The sequence below is a fragment of the Hippoglossus hippoglossus genome, chromosome 17, assembly GCF_009819705.1.
Source record: "Hippoglossus hippoglossus isolate fHipHip1 chromosome 17, fHipHip1.pri, whole genome shotgun sequence".
In the NCBI taxonomy this organism is placed as follows: Eukaryota; Metazoa; Chordata; class Actinopteri; order Pleuronectiformes; family Pleuronectidae; genus Hippoglossus; species Hippoglossus hippoglossus.
The window spans coordinates 24327274-24346619 of NC_047167.1; the positions used below are offsets into that span (position 1 = coordinate 24327274).

Consider the following 19346-nt stretch of genomic DNA (forward strand, 5'->3'; position numbering starts at 1 on the left):
CCACTGTGAGCTGTTGACCAATCACAACAGAGCAGAGCAGCTGACCAATTAGAGCAGACTTTATCAGGAGGGGGGGGGGTCTTAAAGAGACAGAGGCTGAAGAGAGGAGCTGCAGCGACGGTCTGAGAAACATTAAAGCATGAAAACATTTCACAACTAATTCATATCATCAACATGAAGATAAACAGAAAATGTTTCCTTTAATAAACGTGTGTTCTGTCAGAAATGATATCTTCTTGAGGTTTACTGGTGGTTGATAAATCGGTTCATTATCGCCACCAGCTGGTAGAGAGGGTGAACTCCACTGGGTTGTGAGGATGAACTGGTTCTTCAGCTTTGTAGAAGTGAATCTTTCTTCCAGCTGAAAACAGATCAGATAAACACGGAGACGGTGTCGAGGAGAACATAGTTCACGTTTATTTAAAGGCTCATTCCACCAATTCTGAAAGTCTACAGAGTCAAATGTTTCCCATTAACACATCAGCGCTGACCAATGAGGAGCAGCCGCCCTGACGCTGCCCGAACATCTCACACAGCGGAATGTCATCGCCGCATCAGAGTCCATTTAGAAAAAGGAAAAACACGCCAAAGGAGACCGAAGCCGTCGAGCTGCGAGTGAGACGCTTCATCCACATTCAACTTTTTATTTTATTAATGCAACATGAAACTATCACAGAAAACAGACATGTCTGTGACGTCTGCCTGAATTAAACCTCCATGGTCTTTACACTGCAGCAGCCTAAAGCCTGAAGGGGGCGCTAGAGCCTCAGTGTCCCACTGGCCAGCTGTCACTCAATGCTTCCTGATTGGCTCTAAAAGAACCAGGACTGATGCCATGTAAACACTCGACAAGGTAGAACCCACAGAAAGAAAAACCCAAACTGTCACAACACGAACCGCAGAACCAGAGGAACCGCAGAACCACAGATCCAGGGGACCACAGAAACCAGAGGAACCACAGGAGCCACAGATCCAGAGGAGCCACAGATCCAGAGGAACCGCAGATCCAGAGGAGCCGCAGATCCAGGAGCCACAGATCCAGAGGAACCGCAGATCCAGGAGCCACAGATCCAGAGGAACCGCAGATCCAGGAGCCACAGATCCAGAGGGACCGCAGATCCATAGGAACCACAGGAGCCACAGATCCAGAGGAACCGCAGATCCAGGAACCACAGATCCAGAGGGACCACAGGAGCCACAGATCCAGAGGAACCGCAGATTCAGGAGTCACAGATCCAGAGGGACTGCAGATCCAGAGGGACCACAGAAACCAGAGGAACCACAGAAACCAGAGGAGCCACAGAACCAGAGGAACCACAGAAACCAGAGGAGCCACAGGAGCCACAGATCCAGAGGAACCGCAGATTCAGGAGTCACAGATCCAGAGGGACTGCAGATCCAGAGGGACCACAGAAACCAGAGGAACCACAGGAGCCACAGAACCAGAGGAACCACAGAAACCAGAGGAGCCACAGAACCAGAGGAACTCAAGATCCTCAGGAACTTTCCATTTGGTTCTTGGGCTAAATGAAAATCGGACGTGATAGAGCAGGAAGTCTCAGGTGGAACTTTGGTTCCCTGATCGTTGAGTCATCAGCAGAACAATAATCAATTACATTGATAGTTTTTATTTCGGTACTAAATGTTCGTCCAGTTTCTTTCTCTGAACTCAATTTATGATTCGACCAAACTGCGCTTTGAACTGTTCTAAACAGAGAATAAAGAACAGATGACTCATCAACTTCCTGGTTCATCAAACAACAACCAGGAGATGAAGCATGAGACAACAATCACTGGTTCCTGGTTCCGTCTCTGAAGAAGCTTCGAGTTCGGTTCCTGTGACTTTGAGGTTTTACAAGAAGAAGCTTCAGCGGCAAAAAAAATAAATCAGAGCAGCTGTAACTAAAGATGAAAAACTGATGAATCGAGATTTCAGAGTCTCTCCCCCCCCTCCCGTCAGACGATGAACAGAAACATTAGAAGCAGGTTAGTTACTGACGGAATCGAGCAGTTTCATTAAAGAAGTAACAGGAAGAAGAAGTTAAAAGACAAAGCTGCGTTCACGTCACAGCGTGAAGCTAAAACTGCTACAAACAAATCACTAAATACTCAGTTTTTTTTCATATCTGTAAATCTCTAACGATGATACGATCCCTAACACTGACGGGGTCTCGTGTTCTTAGCCCCTCCTCCCTTTTACTGACGAAGTCGTCCTCTCGGGCGTCGCGGCTCTTCTCTCAAAAAGGTCGCACAAAGTCTGTCCAGGTGAGGGACACCCCCGTCGTCACAAAGCACCGTCTAGTCCTCGTTCTCACAACACGGCTAAGAGACAAGACCCGTTTAAAGTCCAACTATGGCAATATATATTTATTTATATATTTATATAGCTGTAACCCTTTTCCTTCCTTCATTCGACCAATCAGCTGCAGAGTACCCTCATCCTCTTCCTCCTCCACAGTAATGAAAATGAACAGAGAAAGCAGAAAGTCCAGTCTGTTATTTTGTCTCCCGCTGCTTCACCTGACCCCCCCCCCCCCCGAACCGGACCACCACACCGTCCTCGCTCTCCCACAGCACCTCGCTTCAGTCTGCGGCAGCAGAGACGCTAAAAACGGGCGCTCTGTCAGGACCGAGCAGACGTCCAGGTGGTGGCATCCTTTTCTAGTTGTGGAGAAAGCAGTTCTTCTGGGGCAGTGGTGGTGGTGGGGGGGGGGGTTGTGTTCCTCAATGTTCAGATTTCCGCGGGTTGAAGGAAACCCGGCAGTGGCGTGGCGCGTGGCACCATGGTTGAAGAGACCCCGCGCCCTCCGATCCAGGAGGGGGGTCACCGCTCCTCGACGGCCGAGGGGGTGGGGGTGGTGTTTCAGCCTCGTCGGGGGGGCGTGTCACCTCCCCGGCCTCCACCGTTTCTCACCGGTTTAATTTTCCATTTTAGTCGGAGCTTGTCTTCGTCAAACTTTAGTTTTTTTTCCTCCCGTTTCTCCTGGCGGTGGTTGTTTTTACATCCGGACACAAAGCGCCGCCCGGCTGCCGTTCAGTGAGGCGGGTTCATGGCGCCGTGACCTCGCTGCTGCTTCTGTTTCTGCTGCAGGAGGAGCTGCTCCAGCGCCGACGGGCCCGGCTGCATCATGGAGCTGGACCAGATGGACTGCAGAGAGAGCACAGCATCAGAGATCTGAAGGGAGCAGCAGCTGTGACGTGTTCTCACATGTGGACAACGTGTCGTCATGTGAGAACAGCATCAATCTTTGTAAAGTCTGAAACTCAAGTTGAGTAAATTTAAAAACTTAATAACAAATTATAAAAGCCAAAGACAATAAAGTTTAAAAAGTATTGATTTAGATAAAACTGCATCAGCTGTTACAGTCACATGACGTTCTCATTAACCAGCGACCTTGAGGCTGTCGAGCAGCACAGTGGAAGACGACTCCTCCATTGGAGACTCCTGATTGGTCCAGGAGCTGCCGGTCGGTCCGCTCTGGTGCCAGCTGGTGTCTGAAGCTGCAGAGGACGCAGCAGCCGGCAGGTAGTCCAGACCGAAGCCGCTGACGGCTCCTGGGAAACAACGATACAACATTCCTTCGTAAAAAACTCTTCATTAGGTTTCATCTGCGTTTTCTAAATCTAGACCCCGCCCCTCCCTCACCGGTCTTGTCGGCCTTCCAGCGGTCCACTACCCGGCGGTCGCGGCTGTCCGGAGTGCCGATGGGCCCGAAGTTAGAGAAGGGCATAGCTCCGTGGTTGTGTGTTGGGGGGGAGGACGGCAGGCTGCTGGGGTTGGAGGAGTGAGGGGATTGGCTGGCCGGGGTGGAGTGGTCTGCCAATGAGAAAACAGCTTCCATCAGAGACGGGTCCATCAAAGTCTTCGTCTTAATTTGAGTCTTTACAGCTGAGACGTACCTGAGCTGGCAGGGAGGGAGGGGGACCACGGAGTCCCTTCAAACAGGGAGTAGAGGGACGGCTCCTGGTGCATCATGGGAGCGTCGGGCTTGGAGCTGGGCGGCAGCGTCTTGCCGTACGCCTGACTGAAGATGCTGTTCTGGTTGTACTCCTGATCACATGAGGACAGAAACGTGATCAGCAGCTGATTGTTATTGATCAAATGTCTGTTTGTGAATTAACTGTGATTAAGTGACGATGCTGCGGTTTCTCATATTAACATGTTTTCACGGTCTGAGTATCATCTACTCTGCCCTCTGGTGGATGAACTGGGATACTGCCACACTCAGTTCCATTCGTGTGGTTTAAAGTTTTTATTCAAACTTACAGAGATTAGTTTGAAACACAATGATCCACATCTGTGCAAGAACCAAACACCAACAACACTGGAGCCTACATTTCCCATAATGCAACGAGTTAGGCCCTCCTCATCACTTAGCAGCCGTTTCTCTGTGAACATTCAGGAGCAGTCGTCCACCGTGTCGTCCACCGTGTCGTCCACCGTGTCGTCCACCGTGCAGCATGTGACATGACGTCCCCTTCGTCAGCTGCTGTTCTGAAGCCTCAGTTTGACTTGTACTCCAGCGCCATCTTGAATTTTAGAAACCATTTTAGGAGGAAGGGGGTGGAGCCTGACTGAGAGCTCGAGGACACTGCCCGCCCACCTACACCTGCCCCCTGCACCCATTGGACGGTGCTAGCTGTCAATCACACTGTGGTATCCCCCCCCCAACACATCCGGTGCTTTATGGTCTGTTTGACTCTAAATGATCATAATTCACTAAATGAACATCAGCTGTTTGAAGAAGACTTGAAACTAGAGACTGAGACAGAAACTCCTGAATGTTTCCTGACGTTATAAAGTGAGAAGTCACTTTCTATAGACTTCTATAGAAACTACCAGAGGAGTCGCCCCCTGCTGGTCACTACACAGAAGACGGGTTTCAGGCACGTCTGCATTGGCTTCACTTCCTGGACCCAGAGTCTACGTCTGTTTTTATGGTTGTGACACAGACAGGAACAAAAGTGAATCATGTCTCTTTGGTCTCACCTGCATGGGGAAACCAGAGATGGGCAGAAGAGAAGACGATTGGCTGATGACCTCGGGGCCGCTCTCCATCCTGGTCTGGTTGGACAGCTGCAGAGACGAGGGACAGACATGATGAGAGAGACGGAGTCTAACCTGTGACGGTCTGAGGTTTACTGAGCTGAACCATGTTCACACAGTTGTTTAACATTAAAAGCCCTCGTTGTTCTGAGGAGAAGTTATGGACGCTGCAGTTTGACACATGAGACGACAAGGTCACATGATCATTCTCATAGATTACGAATACTGGCATAAGAAGTTAGCAGCTGGAGACTGACGAGCAGAGTGTGGCGCTATAGAGCAGGATGGGTCTGTTTGCAGAGGGTCGGGTACATACAAACATGTTTGGTCCAGGAGCAGAACTAAGAGGAGCAGCCAAGGCCTGGAAGAAATCAGGAGGCTTAGAAAAGACGAGCTCCTCCTCCTCCTCAAAATCTGCTAGAGATTTTAACAGGTCAGGAGGCAGGAGAGGCGAGCTCTTGTCCTGGTGAGAGGAAGAGGAGGAGAAGAAGGAGAGGAAGAAGAAAAAGGAAAGTGGAGGTGAAAGAAAGGCAAGTGAGTGAGACAGAGGTGAAAAGAAGGAAATTACAGAGGTCAGCATAGAGACAGAAAAGCATGAGGACAGGACCACCTCCTCCAAACAGGTCCCAGAGAGCTGCTCACCTCAAAGGGGGGCCCCCGGGGCCCGGTGGAGCCGTCCTGCTCTGAGCAGATACCACCCGGTGGGGGCCTCTTCATCCTGTCTGCCATCACGGCAAGGCCGTCCCCCATCCTGTAGGACGGCTCCCAGTAGAAGTCCTGCATCTTGGCGTCGGGGAACTTGATCTTCTTGTCCATGTTGGACAGCTGTGGCTGCAGCTGGTGCTCGTACAGTTTGAGAGGATCCGGAGACGCCATGAAGAACGTCTGTGACGGCTGCTGCTTCATGGACATCTGCATGGGATTCATCTTCTGCAGTGCCGCCTGTGCCTGGTTCCATATCTGAGCCGGCTGGTCCTGGACCTGCATGTACTGAGACCAGACACAACCAGGGTCAGGTGTTCTGTCTACTTATCACCACTAGAGGTCAGTCTGTTTTTATAAAGGTGTGAATATATTAAAAGATGCACCACACACACTAACACGCACAAACGATCTGTGCTAGGTTGGCGTTTGAAAGTTAACACTGAGGTGGAAACAGGAAGTTGTTTTGTGTTTTGTGGCCTGACCTGTTGCAGTCCTGGGAGGTGAGGCGGACTCTTCCCGATCCCGACCTGCTGGACCGGTCTGGTGGGAGACTGCTGCTGCTGGCTCATCGTCTGCACCTGCAGCTGGACAGACTGCTGCAAAGCCTGCTGGGAGGGCGGCTGGGACAGGGGCTGCTGACCCTGGGAGGGGCTCTGGTTCATGGACCCAGGGCCCTGACCCGGCCCTGGACCGGAGGGCCTCTGCTGACTGTAGGGAATGTGGGACTGCTTTCCGGCCTGAACCTGTGTGCCAGCCTGAGTGTGGGCAGCTGGCTGGAGGAACGGTCCGGGGACGGACACGCCGGTGGAGAAGGTGAAGCCCGGATTCACCTGGAGCCCTGGGAACGCCACCGGAGGAGGGATCACGTAGGCTGAGGGCGGGAAACCTGCAGAGGAACCAAGCAGGAGCAGAATTGACACCAACTTTTCTCTTGTCGCTGACAAGAGAAAAATAAAATTAATTGATCTCACCAATGTCTGAAAATCATTACATATCATTTAGCTTTTATCCAAAGCGATTTACAAAAAGTGCATCAACCATCAGGGTACAAACCCAGAACAAGAAGAATCCGGCATCAGAAATCACATGAAGAATAAAACAGTACAATCATTCAGATCTCTGTCTGTATATATACATATTCATATGTATATATATAAATGTATGTATGTGCGTGTGTATACAGTGCATATAAATAATAATACACAATATATTGGGTATATATATATATACCGGGTCTGCTGGGCAGGGGGGGGAAGGCTCCAGGATGATGGATGGGGATGAACTGGGAGGAGCAGGTGGTTTGAGTTTGAGTGACAGGAGTCTTCTTCACCTCGGACACCGGAGTCTTCCTCAGCTCCGTCTGAGCCTTCACCTGAGACACAGGAAACGAGTCAAACACGTCATGTGCTGCGTCGCCGCTGAGCTGCTCAGGATGAAGCTTCTCTACCTGTTTTACGGCCTCAGTCGTTTTCTCGTGGCCGGTTTTCTTCAGCTCGCTCTTCCTCTTCCCGTCCCTCTTTAGCTCTCCTTTCCCAGCAGCCCCGTTGCCTTTACCGAAGTCTCTGCGCTCTTTGCCGCCGTCCTTCTGATGAGGGTTCCGCATCATTTCGCGGCTCTGCTCTCGGGGTTTGATGTTCTCCTTGAAGGTGACGACGGGTCTGTCACTACTGTCAGGCCACGAGCTCTGCGTCTTCCCCGCCGACAGCACCGACTTCAGGCCGGAGTTTCCGCCGTCGTTAGGCATCTGTTCGCCGTTTGACGACTCCTGCAGCACCGGTGCCTCCCTCTCTTGCGGCTCCTCGATGGCCTGCTCTGGAATGTCAGTGATGAACAGGAGGAGACCGTCCTCACTCACTCTGCACTGAATCAGCCTGTAGAGGAGACAGAGAGAACGTGCTGAGGTCAAACTTTTACTTCATCGTCTCTTTCTCTTCATAACTTTCATGGTTACACCGTCAGTAACGCAGAGAGTAGTCATGTGATCAGTTTCAAATAACATGTATAAGAAAATGTGAGAAGCTGCAACAGTGACGAGAAGTTTCACATCAGGTTTGAAAACTAGAATCACTGTCCTGTGGTTTATTCCACTGCTAACCAGTTACAGTGTCACACACGCTCCTGACATGTTACATTCACAATTTGAGGTCACTGTGACCTTTGACCTCCCAAATCTAATCTTTTAATCCATGAGTCTAAATGAATGATTGAACCAAATTTGAAGAAATGCCCTCCTGGCCTTCCGGTGACACTGTTCACAAGAATGGGACGGAGGGACAACATGAACACATAATGCCTCCAACCACTGGGTGTCGCCAGCGCGGAGACATAAAAACCCTCAGGATTTAAACAGTAGCAACTCTGTGTTTGTATTATTAATCAGAAAATTATTTTCTTAATTTAAGTGGAAAAAATGTCAACGACTTTCGGTTTAAATGACGTCAAAAAGAAAATAAGAGAAAGAATTTTCTATTGTCTTTGTTTGACTTTCTGTTCATAAACGTGATAAACGTGATTTTGCTCAGCTTCCCTCGCCGTGTACGTTCTGATCATGTAACGATCTGCTTTGTTAATGAAGAGCTTCATAAACTGACTGCAGAGCGCGACCTGCTGGGTTCTCTGTGCTCCTGCAGTGTGAATGCTGTCAGATGCAGCCACACACCAACACTCACCCTGGCTGGTTGTCTGCCACCCATTTACCCAGACTGATGAGTCTCTGGTGTCGAGTGTGGACCGGCGGGCCGTCTCTGTCCACCAGGATTCCCTGATGACCTTTGGTGAAGTCCAGAGACCTGAAACAGAAACAGAAGTCAGCTCAGACACAGAGCGACCAAACACTCTCTCACTCAAAGACGGAGGCGACTCTGTACCTCAGAGCCGGCCGGAGAGCCAAGAAACCCTGCAGCTCAAACTCCTCTGGCAGGGGAGTGACTGTGGAGAAAACAAACACACCTTCAGGGACGACATCTGAGAGTCTCTCATTCAAAAGGAAACATGTTGACACTAAAGTAAAAATTCTGTTTTATCACATTCATTCACCCCAGGGAGCAAATTTAAACCCGATTTTCCTGGGTGTTGATTGTATTTATGTAAAGACGTATGGTCGTTTGTATGGACAGCTGCCACAGCTGAGACCGGTGTCCTGCCTCTCGTGAGCCACTGAAACGTTAGTGGAGAAGAGGGAACTGATGGAGTTCACAGTGACAGGTTTCAGAGCCGCTGCCCAGGAGAGACACTCACTTATCATATCGTGACATCCCTACTCAGACACAAAGTTGTTTGTTCCTGGATCATTGTTCTTCATCTTAACGCTGACTGTAACGTCGGCAGGACTCAGATCAGAGCACCAATCGATCAGTGAACTCCATCAAGAACCTGATCAATACCTGTTGGTCTGCATATGGATCAACAGCAGCAGGTGTCCTACCTGAGGAACAGGACACGTCGTACTCTTGGGGCTGGAAACTGTTGAGGATGGAGACGAGCCAGGGCCAAACACTGAGGGACAGGAGGAGGAAGACGAGATCAAGCTTCAGCACAGAACGAATCAAACCACAGAGACGACAAATGTTCCACCTCCGTGTTGGGTTAGTGACGGAGCGGCGATGGACTTACTGCTGCCTCTGGTCGACTGCGGCCTCGTGGAAGACGCTGGGTTTCAGTTTAAGCCAGTCCAGGGAAACTTTGATGGCCGGCAGAGGACACTCCCCCATGATGTCCTCCCCCCTGGTCTTGTTGAGCAGAACACGGCTGCACATGACGCCCAGGAAGGACACTGAGGACACAGGAAGTGACATCAGACACCAGGAAGCACCCAATCAATCAGATTCAGAAGGAGCAGCGTTCTGACAGAGTGATTCTTACTGAAGAGTCCGAGCAGCTGGAACCAGCTGATCTGCTGCTCGCTGCTGTAGGCCGGCTCGCTGCCGTCACACGTCAGGTCTCTGAGGTGGTGGAGCTCAAACAGGTTGATGACTGTGATGTGGACCAGCTGCTGAGAACTGAAAGCTTTCTGCAGGATCAGCCTCTGCACACACAGACACACAGACACAAGCCAGGTGACTTCTCCACACTGAGAACTTCTCAGTGTGCCCCATTTATTTACATGTCACTAACTTTGTGTTTTTTCTCCCATAGATCCTTTCTCTCATATTTCGCAGGTATCTCTGACTTTACTGCTGCAGGATGCAGATGACCACAATAATTATCATTATATGAACTGTTGCTGCTGTCATTAACAACATCTTTACATTTACAATTATCACTCTTATTGTTTTCATTATAATAATAAGCTCTGATAAGTCTGTCAGAGCTGAAATATGATGGTTACACAACTGCTCCTGGTCTCCCACAATTTGTGTGTGTGTGTGTGTGTGTGTGTGTGTGTGTGTGTGTGTGTGTGTGTGTGTGTGTGTGTGTGTGTGTGTGTGTCATTTCATTTGATGGGGAGTGAACACTCTGGGAATTTGACTAAAGCCGACCACAGTGAAAGAAACGTGTTTTCCCACGTCGACCTGAAGAGAGGTTCACGATGCTGGACTCACTTGTACGTGTGAACACCTGACGGAAGGTGTGTGGCTGACGCTTGGTGCCGATGCTAACTATCAGTTTCCTGCTTCTCTTTCATATTACCCTGATTTGATTGGTTGCCTCCAGTCACAGCTTCTGCCTCACACAGCACGAGCTGACCCACAATGCAGTTCAGTAACAAATGTGAACATTTTCAAAGTGAACGACCAGCGTTTTTGTTTGCGTCAGAAATGTAGAACAACCATCTGACAAAGCGAATGCTGCTTAAACCTGACTAACCATTAGGAACACAGAATGATGCACTGATCAATGTAGTAACAATATCGTCAACCTAATTCCTGTAAATACCACTTAGCTTCACTGATAAATCACAACAGTGATGTTTTATTGTTTCATTCTATAAATGTGAGTTGGTTTTCATCAAACTTGATGTCACGTTTTGTTGGAGCCGTCGCTCAGAGTGATTCACAGTAAAGTTACAGGACGACACAAACCCCAGACTGTCGGCATCATTACCTGAAACTGCTCCTCCAGTTTCTCCCTCAGAGCGTCCACTTTGTCCAGACTCTTACTCAGGTAGACATGACCGTGAAACTTGATGAAGGCCTTGATGAAATCTGACACACTCCACTTGGTTTTCCCCTCTTCACGACTACAGAGACAAAGAAGAGAAAACACCCGAGACGTTTCAGGCTGAGTTCAGGTCCTCGTCGGTCAAAGTGTGTGCGTGCGGTGCAGTTACCTCTCCAGGGCCTTGGACAGGGCCTTCTGCAGGTTGGTGGAGGCTGCTGGGAAGGGGAACTTGACTGCGATACTGCGGCAGTAGTAGAAGATGGTGGTGAGGTGGTCTCCTTTAGAAGAGGCCAGGATGGCCAGCTGGTTGTAGGGCTGACCTGCAGCAGACAAAAAGCAGCTTCACTTCACTATAAACATGGCCGCTGAAGAAAACCTGCTTCAAGCTCCAGAAAAGTTCACTTTTCTACTTTTAGAACAGGTCTGACTTTGTGCAGAACCGATGACCGAAACAAGCTCAGTGAGTTTTACTTGAAACAATAAAACCAAAATAGTTTATGCTATGAGATGTCTGTTTTTTGTTGATGTGACATTTGATAAATCAGATATAAAACTTTGGTTTGGACTTTTAAGTATCTCGAATGAGGGGAATACAGGGCCTGAGACGGGTGGGGTCAGCCTTAGAGACAAGGTGTCCTCTCCCTCGGGCTGTGGAGATGTCCGTGGTCCCTGCGTCTGTAGCCTGGCGGAATGTTTTCTATAAAACCATGTTGATGGAATGGAAATGATTCTTTTCAATTGTTTCCAGTGTCTGCACAGACCACTCTCTGTACGGCGTCTATAGCAGTGAAACCAAAGCACAAAGCCTATAACACCGTATACTTAAGCATTTGTATATTTATCACAGGTCATCGCAACATTCAACAATGACGTCACATCGTGCAGCTCTAGAGGACAGTGGTTCGGGCATCGAGTCAGGATCCTCCTTGGTGCCTTCCATTGGAGGTCACTGGGCACCCTGAACCAGGAGACCACAGAGTAGATCCAGAACTCATTGGAGGGACTACACATCCCATCAGGCCTGGGAACGCCTCAGGATCCACCAGAAAGAGCTGGGAAACTGTTGCTGGGGAGAGGGACATCTGAAATAACTTGGCCAGTTACCTCTTCAGTGACCAGAGCCCAGATCAGGGGAAGACACTGGATGGATGGTTTCAGATAAGCCCACCCACCTCCTCAGTGTATCCAATAAGACTGTAAGATAGCCATAAGCCTAGCTTAGCACAGAGCACTAGAAGGAGGGAGGTACCGACTCACCGTTTGATGGAACCAGCTGAGCTGCGTGTCGGTAGTATGACTCCGCCTGGCTGGTCTGATTACGGTAACGGGCTGAAACACAGAAACACAAAATGAAACATGACATTGGAGTGTTTACTATCAGCCTAGTGGAAGATTGTTTCTATAAAGGACTTATAAACTAATCTGTCCTGTTCACTGTGATAATATCAGAGCAGAGATGATCGATGATCAGTTGATTGACAGAAAATGAATCTGATTCACATACAACTACAGATGTTTCTGTAACATTTTAACTTCCTGATTCTGACACTTGGACATTCACTTTTATAACGTATTTTAACTGCTGTATGCTACTAACCCTGTGTATGATATTGGCTGATACACACATGGCTGATGGATCGAACATGTCTACCTTGAGCTCAGAGAGTTTTCAAAGTGTGGAGGTTTCTCACCGATGTCTCCGAGGTGGACGAGGCAGTGCTGGCAGATGTAGGAGCAGGAGCTGGGCTGGGGGCTGACGATGCCGCTGGTGTTGCTCTGTTTATTGCTGATGATGCCGAGCTGAGACGATTTGACGCGACACGGCAGGTCCACGTTAAAGACAGTGCACAGCTCCTGCAGTAACTGAGACACCGGAGGAAGAGCAGGCGTCTTTTAAACACAAACCAACTTCTGAACCAAACAAGGTGTGAAAGAGTCTTAAATCCTAAAGTCTAAGGAGCTTTGAGAGCTGAAGGAGGTAGAAGCTCATTTTCAGAGGAAACACTGAAAAAACAGAGCATGTGTTCTTCCTCTCTGCCTTGTTCTGATTGTGCTGTTACAAGTTTATCTGCATTTTAGTCACGTCCAGTTAAAATTAACTCCTTATTTTTATCATTCTGAAGTATTTTCCAGCAGAGTTGTTGTTCTGAGCAGCATGATCCAACACTACAAAGATAGATTTTATTCTAAATTCTAAAAGAATCCTGAAAACTCATTCCAGGTTACGTGAAGGTCATTTAGTTTACACAGGGTAGGATGGACTTCTGAGAGCCACCGGACTCGTACCTGTGTGTAGAAGCCACTTGCTGCCTCCAGAAACAGCGACAGGTTGGCCTGGACCTCACTGCGGTTGGGGTTGGCTCGGTTCTTGGCCTGGCTCTGCAGGGTGGTGATCTGGTTCTTAAACGCATGATTCCACCTGCAGGGAGACACAGGAGTGAGACGACAGGGAGACAGAGGTTCCCTGTCTCCCTGTCGTAACTCTAAACTAACTGCAGGTTTCTCTGCGATGTGTGGGGGAGTGGAGGCCGAGCCGCTTACAGGTCTTGCTCCACCTTCTTGTCCAGAGCGTACTCCAGGTCAGTCACCAGCATCTTCTGGTACAGGTCCTGCAGGGCCTGCCGAGACGTCCACACCTCTGCCGCCCCCAGCTTAGAATCTACACAACAGAGTAGAGAGGTGGGAACACTGGTGTAAATCCGCTGGAGGAACAGCGGGGACAACGCTGGGCCTGGATACTGACCCTGGGTTCAAAGCTCAGAAAATCAAATGTCACTCATTGTTTGATCTGATCATTTCTCTGCTTTTAGACAAAGTTCATGCACAAATATTGAGAAAATATTAAATATTTGAAAAAGTTTGACTTGTTTTGTGTAATAACTGGTCCATTAATAGAAATCTTGTTAAGTGTCGAAACTCAGATGCAGCGTCTGCACTAGAATCTAATGAGTTGAAACAAGACAGCTGCATGGATCAACTCCAGTAAACCTGTTGAAGGATAATTTATGGATCAGAGAAGAACTCATAATATTTTTTAAGGGTTATATTTGTTGTTGGTGGAGGTGTTAACTCCACTGAGAAGTTCTAGTTATAGAATCAATATAACTCACTACTCTTGTGATGATGTAAAACTGTTTTCATCTTCAGGTCTGAGCGTCCTGACACAAACCTGGACTCTGCGTGTTCTCACATTTCATAGAGAAAATGATTCATCAAAAAATATTAAGCAGATGAATTAAACAGAAATAACGATCATGTACATCCATCACTCTACTTTGATCGTCTGAAGCTACTCAGCCCTGCTGCATCTGTTACCATGGTGATCTGACCAGATTCAAAGTGAACGGTGATACCAGAACACCAGAGTTAAAGTGGGCGACAGCAGGTTGAGCCAATGTAGTGAGGACAGGTCACCTGAGGACAGGTACATGTAGTGAGGACAGGTGCATGTAGTGAGGACAGGTACATGTAGTGAGGACAGGTGCATGTAGTGAGGACAGGTGCATGTAGTGAGGACAGGTACATGTAGTGAGGACAGGTACATGTAGTGAGGACAGGTACATGTAGTGAGGACAGGTCACATGTAGTGAGGACAGGTACATGTAGTGAGGACAGGTCACATGTAGTGAGGACAGGTACATGTAGTGAGGACAGGTACATGTAGTGAGGACAGGTACATGTAGTGAGGACAGGTACATGTAGTGAGGACAGGTCACCTGAGGACAGGTACATGTAGTGAGGACAGGTACATGTAGTGAGGACAGGTACATGTAGTGAGGACAGGTCACATGTAGTGAGGACAGGTCACCTGAGGACAGGTACATGTAGTGAGGACAGGTGCATGTAGTGAGGACAGGTACATGTAGTGAGGACAGGTGCATGTAGTGAGGACAGGTGCATGTAGTGAGGACAGGTGCATGTAGTGAGGACAGGTGCATGTAGTGAGGACAGGTGCATGTAGTGAGGACAGGTACATGTAGTGAGGACAGGTCACATGTAGTGAGGACAGGTACATGTAGTGAGGACAGGTCACATGTAGTGAGGACAGGTACATGTAGTGAGGACAGGTACATGTAGTGAGGACAGGTACATGTAGTGAGGACAGGTCACATGTAGTGAGGACAGGTACATGTAGTGAGGACAGGTACATGTAGTGAGGACAGGTGCATGTAGTGAGGACAGGTACATGTAGTGAGGACAGGTACATGTAGTGAGGACAGGTGCATGTAGTGAGGACAGGTACATGTAGTGAGGACAGGTACATGTAGTGAGGACAGGTACATGTAGTGAGGACAGGTACATGTAGTGAGGACAGGTCACCTGAGGACAGGTACATGTAGTGAGGACAGGTACATGTAGTGAGGACAGGTACATGTAGTGAGGACAGGTACATGTAGTGAGGACAGGTCACCTGAGGACAGGTACATGTAGTGAGGACAGGTACATGTAGTGAGGACAGGTACATGTAGTGAGGACAGGTACATGTAGTGAGGACAGGTACATGTAGTGAGGACAGGTACATGTAGTAAGGACAGGTGCATGTAGTGAGGACAGGTATATGTAGTGAGGACAGGTATATGTAGTGAGGACAGGTCACCTGAGGACAGGTACATGTAGTGAGGACAGGTACATGTAGTGAGGACAGGTACATGTAGTAAGGACAGGTGCATGTAGTGAGGACAGGTACATGTAGTAAGGACAGGTGCATGTAGTGAGGACAGGTGCATGTAGTGAGGACAGGTCACCTGAGGACAGGTACATGTAGTGAGGACAGGTACATGTAGTGAGGACAGGTACATGTAGTGAGGACAGGTGCATGTAGTGAGGACAGGTACATGTAGTGAGGACAGGTGCATGTAGTGAGGACAGGTACATGTAGTAAGGACAGGTGCATGTAGTGAGGACAGGTACATGTAGTAAGGACAGGTGCATGTAGTGAGGACAGGTACATGTAGTGAGGACAGGTACATGTAGTGAGGACAGGTCACCTGAGGACAGGTACATGTAGTGAGGACAGGTACATGTAGTGAGGACAGGTACATGTAGTGAGGACAGGTCACCTGAGGACAGGTACATGTAGTGAGGACAGGTACATGTAGTGAGGACAGGTGCATGTAGTGAGGACAGGTGCATGTAGTGAGGACAGGTACATGTAGTGAGGACAGGTACATGTAGTGAGGACAGGTACATGTAGTGAGGACAGGTACATGTAGTGAGGACAGGTGCATGTAGTGAGGACAGGTGCATGTAGTGAGGACAGGTACATGTAGTGAGGACAGGTACATGTAGTGAGGACAGGTACATGTAGTGAGGACAGGTATATGTAGTGAGGACAGGTCACCTGAGGACAGGTACATGTAGTGAGGACAGGTACATGTAGTGAGGACAGGTATATGTAGTGAGGACAGGTCACCTGAGGACAGGTACATGTAGTGAGGACAGGTACATGTAGTGAGGACAGGTACATGTAGTAAGGACAGGTGCATGTAGTGAGGACAGGTACATGTAGTAAGGACAGGTGCATGTAGTGAGGACAGGTGCATGTAGTGAGGACAGGTCACCTGAGGACAGGTACATGTAGTGAGGACAGGTACATGTAGTGAGGACAGGTACATGTAGTGAGGACAGGTGCATGTAGTGAGGACAGGTACATGTAGTGAGGACAGGTGCATGTAGTGAGGACAGGTACATGTAGTAAGGACAGGTACATGTAGTGAGGACAGGTACATGTAGTGAGGACAGGTCACATGTAGTGAGGACAGGTGCATGTAGTGAGGACAGGTGCATGTAGTGAGGACAGGTACATGTAGTAAGGACAGGTGCATGTAGTGAGGACAGGTACATGTAGTAAGGACAGGTGCATGTAGTGAGGACAGGTACATGTAGTGAGGACAGGTACATGTAGTGAGGACAGGTCACCTGAGGACAGGTACATGTAGTGAGGACAGGTACATGTAGTGAGGACAGGTGCATGTAGTGAGGACAGGTACATGTAGTGAGGACAGGTACATGTAGTGAGGACAGGTCACCTGAGGACAGGTACATGTAGTGAGGACAGGTCACATGTAGTGAGGACAGGTCACCTGAGGACAGGTACATGTAGTGAGGACAGGTCACCTGAGGACAGGTACATGTAGTGAGGACAGGTCACATGTAGTGAGGACAGGTCACCTGAGGACAGGTACATGTAGTGAGGACAGGTCACCTGAGGACAGGTACATGTAGTGAGGACAGGTCACCTGAGGACAGGTGCATGTAGTGAGGACAGGTGCATGTCGTGAGGACAGGTACATGTCGTGAGGACAGGTACATGTAGTGAGGACAGGTACATGTAGTGGGGACAGGTGCATGTCCTGAGGACAGGTACATGTAGTGAGGACAGGTCACCTGAGGACAGGTGCATGTAGTGAGGACAGGTACATGTAGTGGGGACAGGTACATGTAGTGGGGACAGGTGCATGTCCTGAGGACAGGTACATGTAGTGAGGACAGGTCACCTGAGGACAGGTACATGTAGTGAGGACAGGTACATGTAGTGGGGACAGGTACATGTAGTGGGGACAGGTGCATGTCCTGAGGACAGGTGCATGTCGTGAGGACGTGTGATCATACTGACCTGTCATGTCAGCCTTCAGGGCCTCAGCCTGTCTGTTCACATGTAAGAGAAGAGAGAGAGGTTACACACACACACAGACAGACAGAGAGACAACCAGAGACACAACCAGAGACACAACCAGAGACAGACTTCCTGATGACTTCATTTATACACTCAACAGATCAGGTCTGTTGCTGTTGAGGCTGGGCTGCTGCCGGGCTCTGACTATCACCTGGATCCAAACTGTGACCAGGCACACAAACAAACCAGCAGTTAGCCGCCCCCAGCACCGCTGGGTAGCACCTGCTCCTGGGACCGGCTGACCCGGCAGATGAACACATGTAGCGGGTTGATATCAGCTCACAAGCCGCCGATCACTCACCAGAACCAACTTTAACACGAAGACACATCTGCTCGCTAATGCTAACCCGACGTGCGCAGAAAGACGCTAGCAGGCTAAAGCTAACTAGCAATAACACACCGACTCGGTCACTGGCGGGTAAACACGCATTTAACCTTAACTTCAGACCAATTAAAGACACCGATCACCAGCGCTACACAGAACCGCACCGACTGGACCCGAACATCCGGCGGGATGTGCGCGAGGAGCCGCACGACGTACCGCCGATTGTTTGTTGATATGAGCAGCTAGCTGCTAGCTGCTAGCTAGCGCCAACATTGAGCTGAGGGGGTGGTCCCCCAACCTGTTAGCTTTAGCGTTAGCCACCAAACAATTCACCTGCCGAATCAAACCCTCCGCGTGCACGTGTCCGGACAGGTGCGCGGACCCGCTCACACCTTACCTCAGGTACTGGGCACAGAGGGTCATCCTGCCGGGTCACATTCACACAGACACTGGTCCTGGAGCTAACGATGCTAACGCTGCTAACGCTGCTGCTGCTGCCGGCGCCATATTGTTCCAGTCTGACTGACACACACACACACACACGCACATTAACGCACGCACACACACACACTAACACACTAACACACGCACACTAATCCACACTAACATACACACATTAACACTAACACACTAACACACATTAACACTAATACACACATTAACACTAACACACACTAACACACATACACACACACTAATACACACTAACAATCACACACACACACATTAACACTAACACACACATACACACATTAACACACTAATACACGCACACACACACACATACTCACACTAAACCACACACACACACACTAATCCACACTAACAAACACATACACACACATACACACACTAACACTAACACACACACACACTAATACATGCACACTAACACACACAGAAACACACACACATTAACACTAATACACACTAACACACACACACACAAATACACACTAACACTAACAAACACATACACACACACTAATACACACTAACACACATTAACACTAACACACTAAGACACATACTCACTAACACAATAACTTTTGAGTTATGTGTACTTTGTTATTTCTCTACATGTTTGAGAAATTTTAATAATTTAACATATGACATAAATCAGATTATTTACATCAGTGAATGTATCAGTAATACTACAACTACTAATATTACGACTAATAATAATAATAACCTACTTCAGTTTTCATCCTGTGGTTTGTTGCTGGTTGTGTCCGACGTGTCTCTTCATCATTTGTTGTATCACAGTGTGTGTGTGTGTGTGCGCGTGCGTGCGTGCGTGTGTGTCTGTGTGTGTGTGTGTAAATTCCCTCATTAACTGCTCATTATTCCCCTTCTGGAGTTTCAGGTGTAAACAGAGTCAGAGCAGAACCCAAGTGAAGTAAGTGATGGATTCTTCAGTGGAAACCAAACAACAGAAAAACACAACCCGCCTCCATCCTGCTCCTGTGATGTCATCAAGTGTCCACGAGCCC

General features: G+C 48.7%; 1 protein-coding gene across 2 annotated transcripts; it reads right to left on the minus strand.

Annotated features, from left to right (window-relative positions):
• Positions 1–2657: 2657 nt before the first annotated feature.
• smg7 (SMG7 nonsense mediated mRNA decay factor) lies at positions 2658–18396 on the minus strand. Of its 2 annotated transcripts, XM_034612811.1 has the most exons (23): positions 18251–18396; positions 17469–17500; positions 13394–13511; positions 13139–13271; positions 12544–12715; positions 12110–12181; positions 11022–11172; positions 10796–10931; positions 9614–9776; positions 9365–9524; positions 9177–9247; positions 8620–8680; positions 8422–8541; positions 7200–7623; positions 6983–7124; positions 6235–6638; positions 5690–6037; positions 5364–5510; positions 4991–5077; positions 3901–4051; positions 3647–3817; positions 3395–3555; positions 2658–3148 (listed from the first exon to the last, which is right to left on the minus strand). In XM_034612811.1, the coding sequence occupies exons 1-23, from the start codon at positions 18274–18276 to the stop codon at positions 3035–3037; spliced, it is 3564 nt and encodes a 1187-aa protein (XP_034468702.1). In that variant the 5' UTR covers positions 18277–18396; the 3' UTR covers positions 2658–3034. The 2 variants fall into 2 exon arrangements, with proteins under 2 accessions (XP_034468702.1, XP_034468703.1); XM_034612812.1 differs by lacking the exon at positions 5364–5510.
• Between the last annotated feature and the right edge of the window lie 950 nt (positions 18397–19346).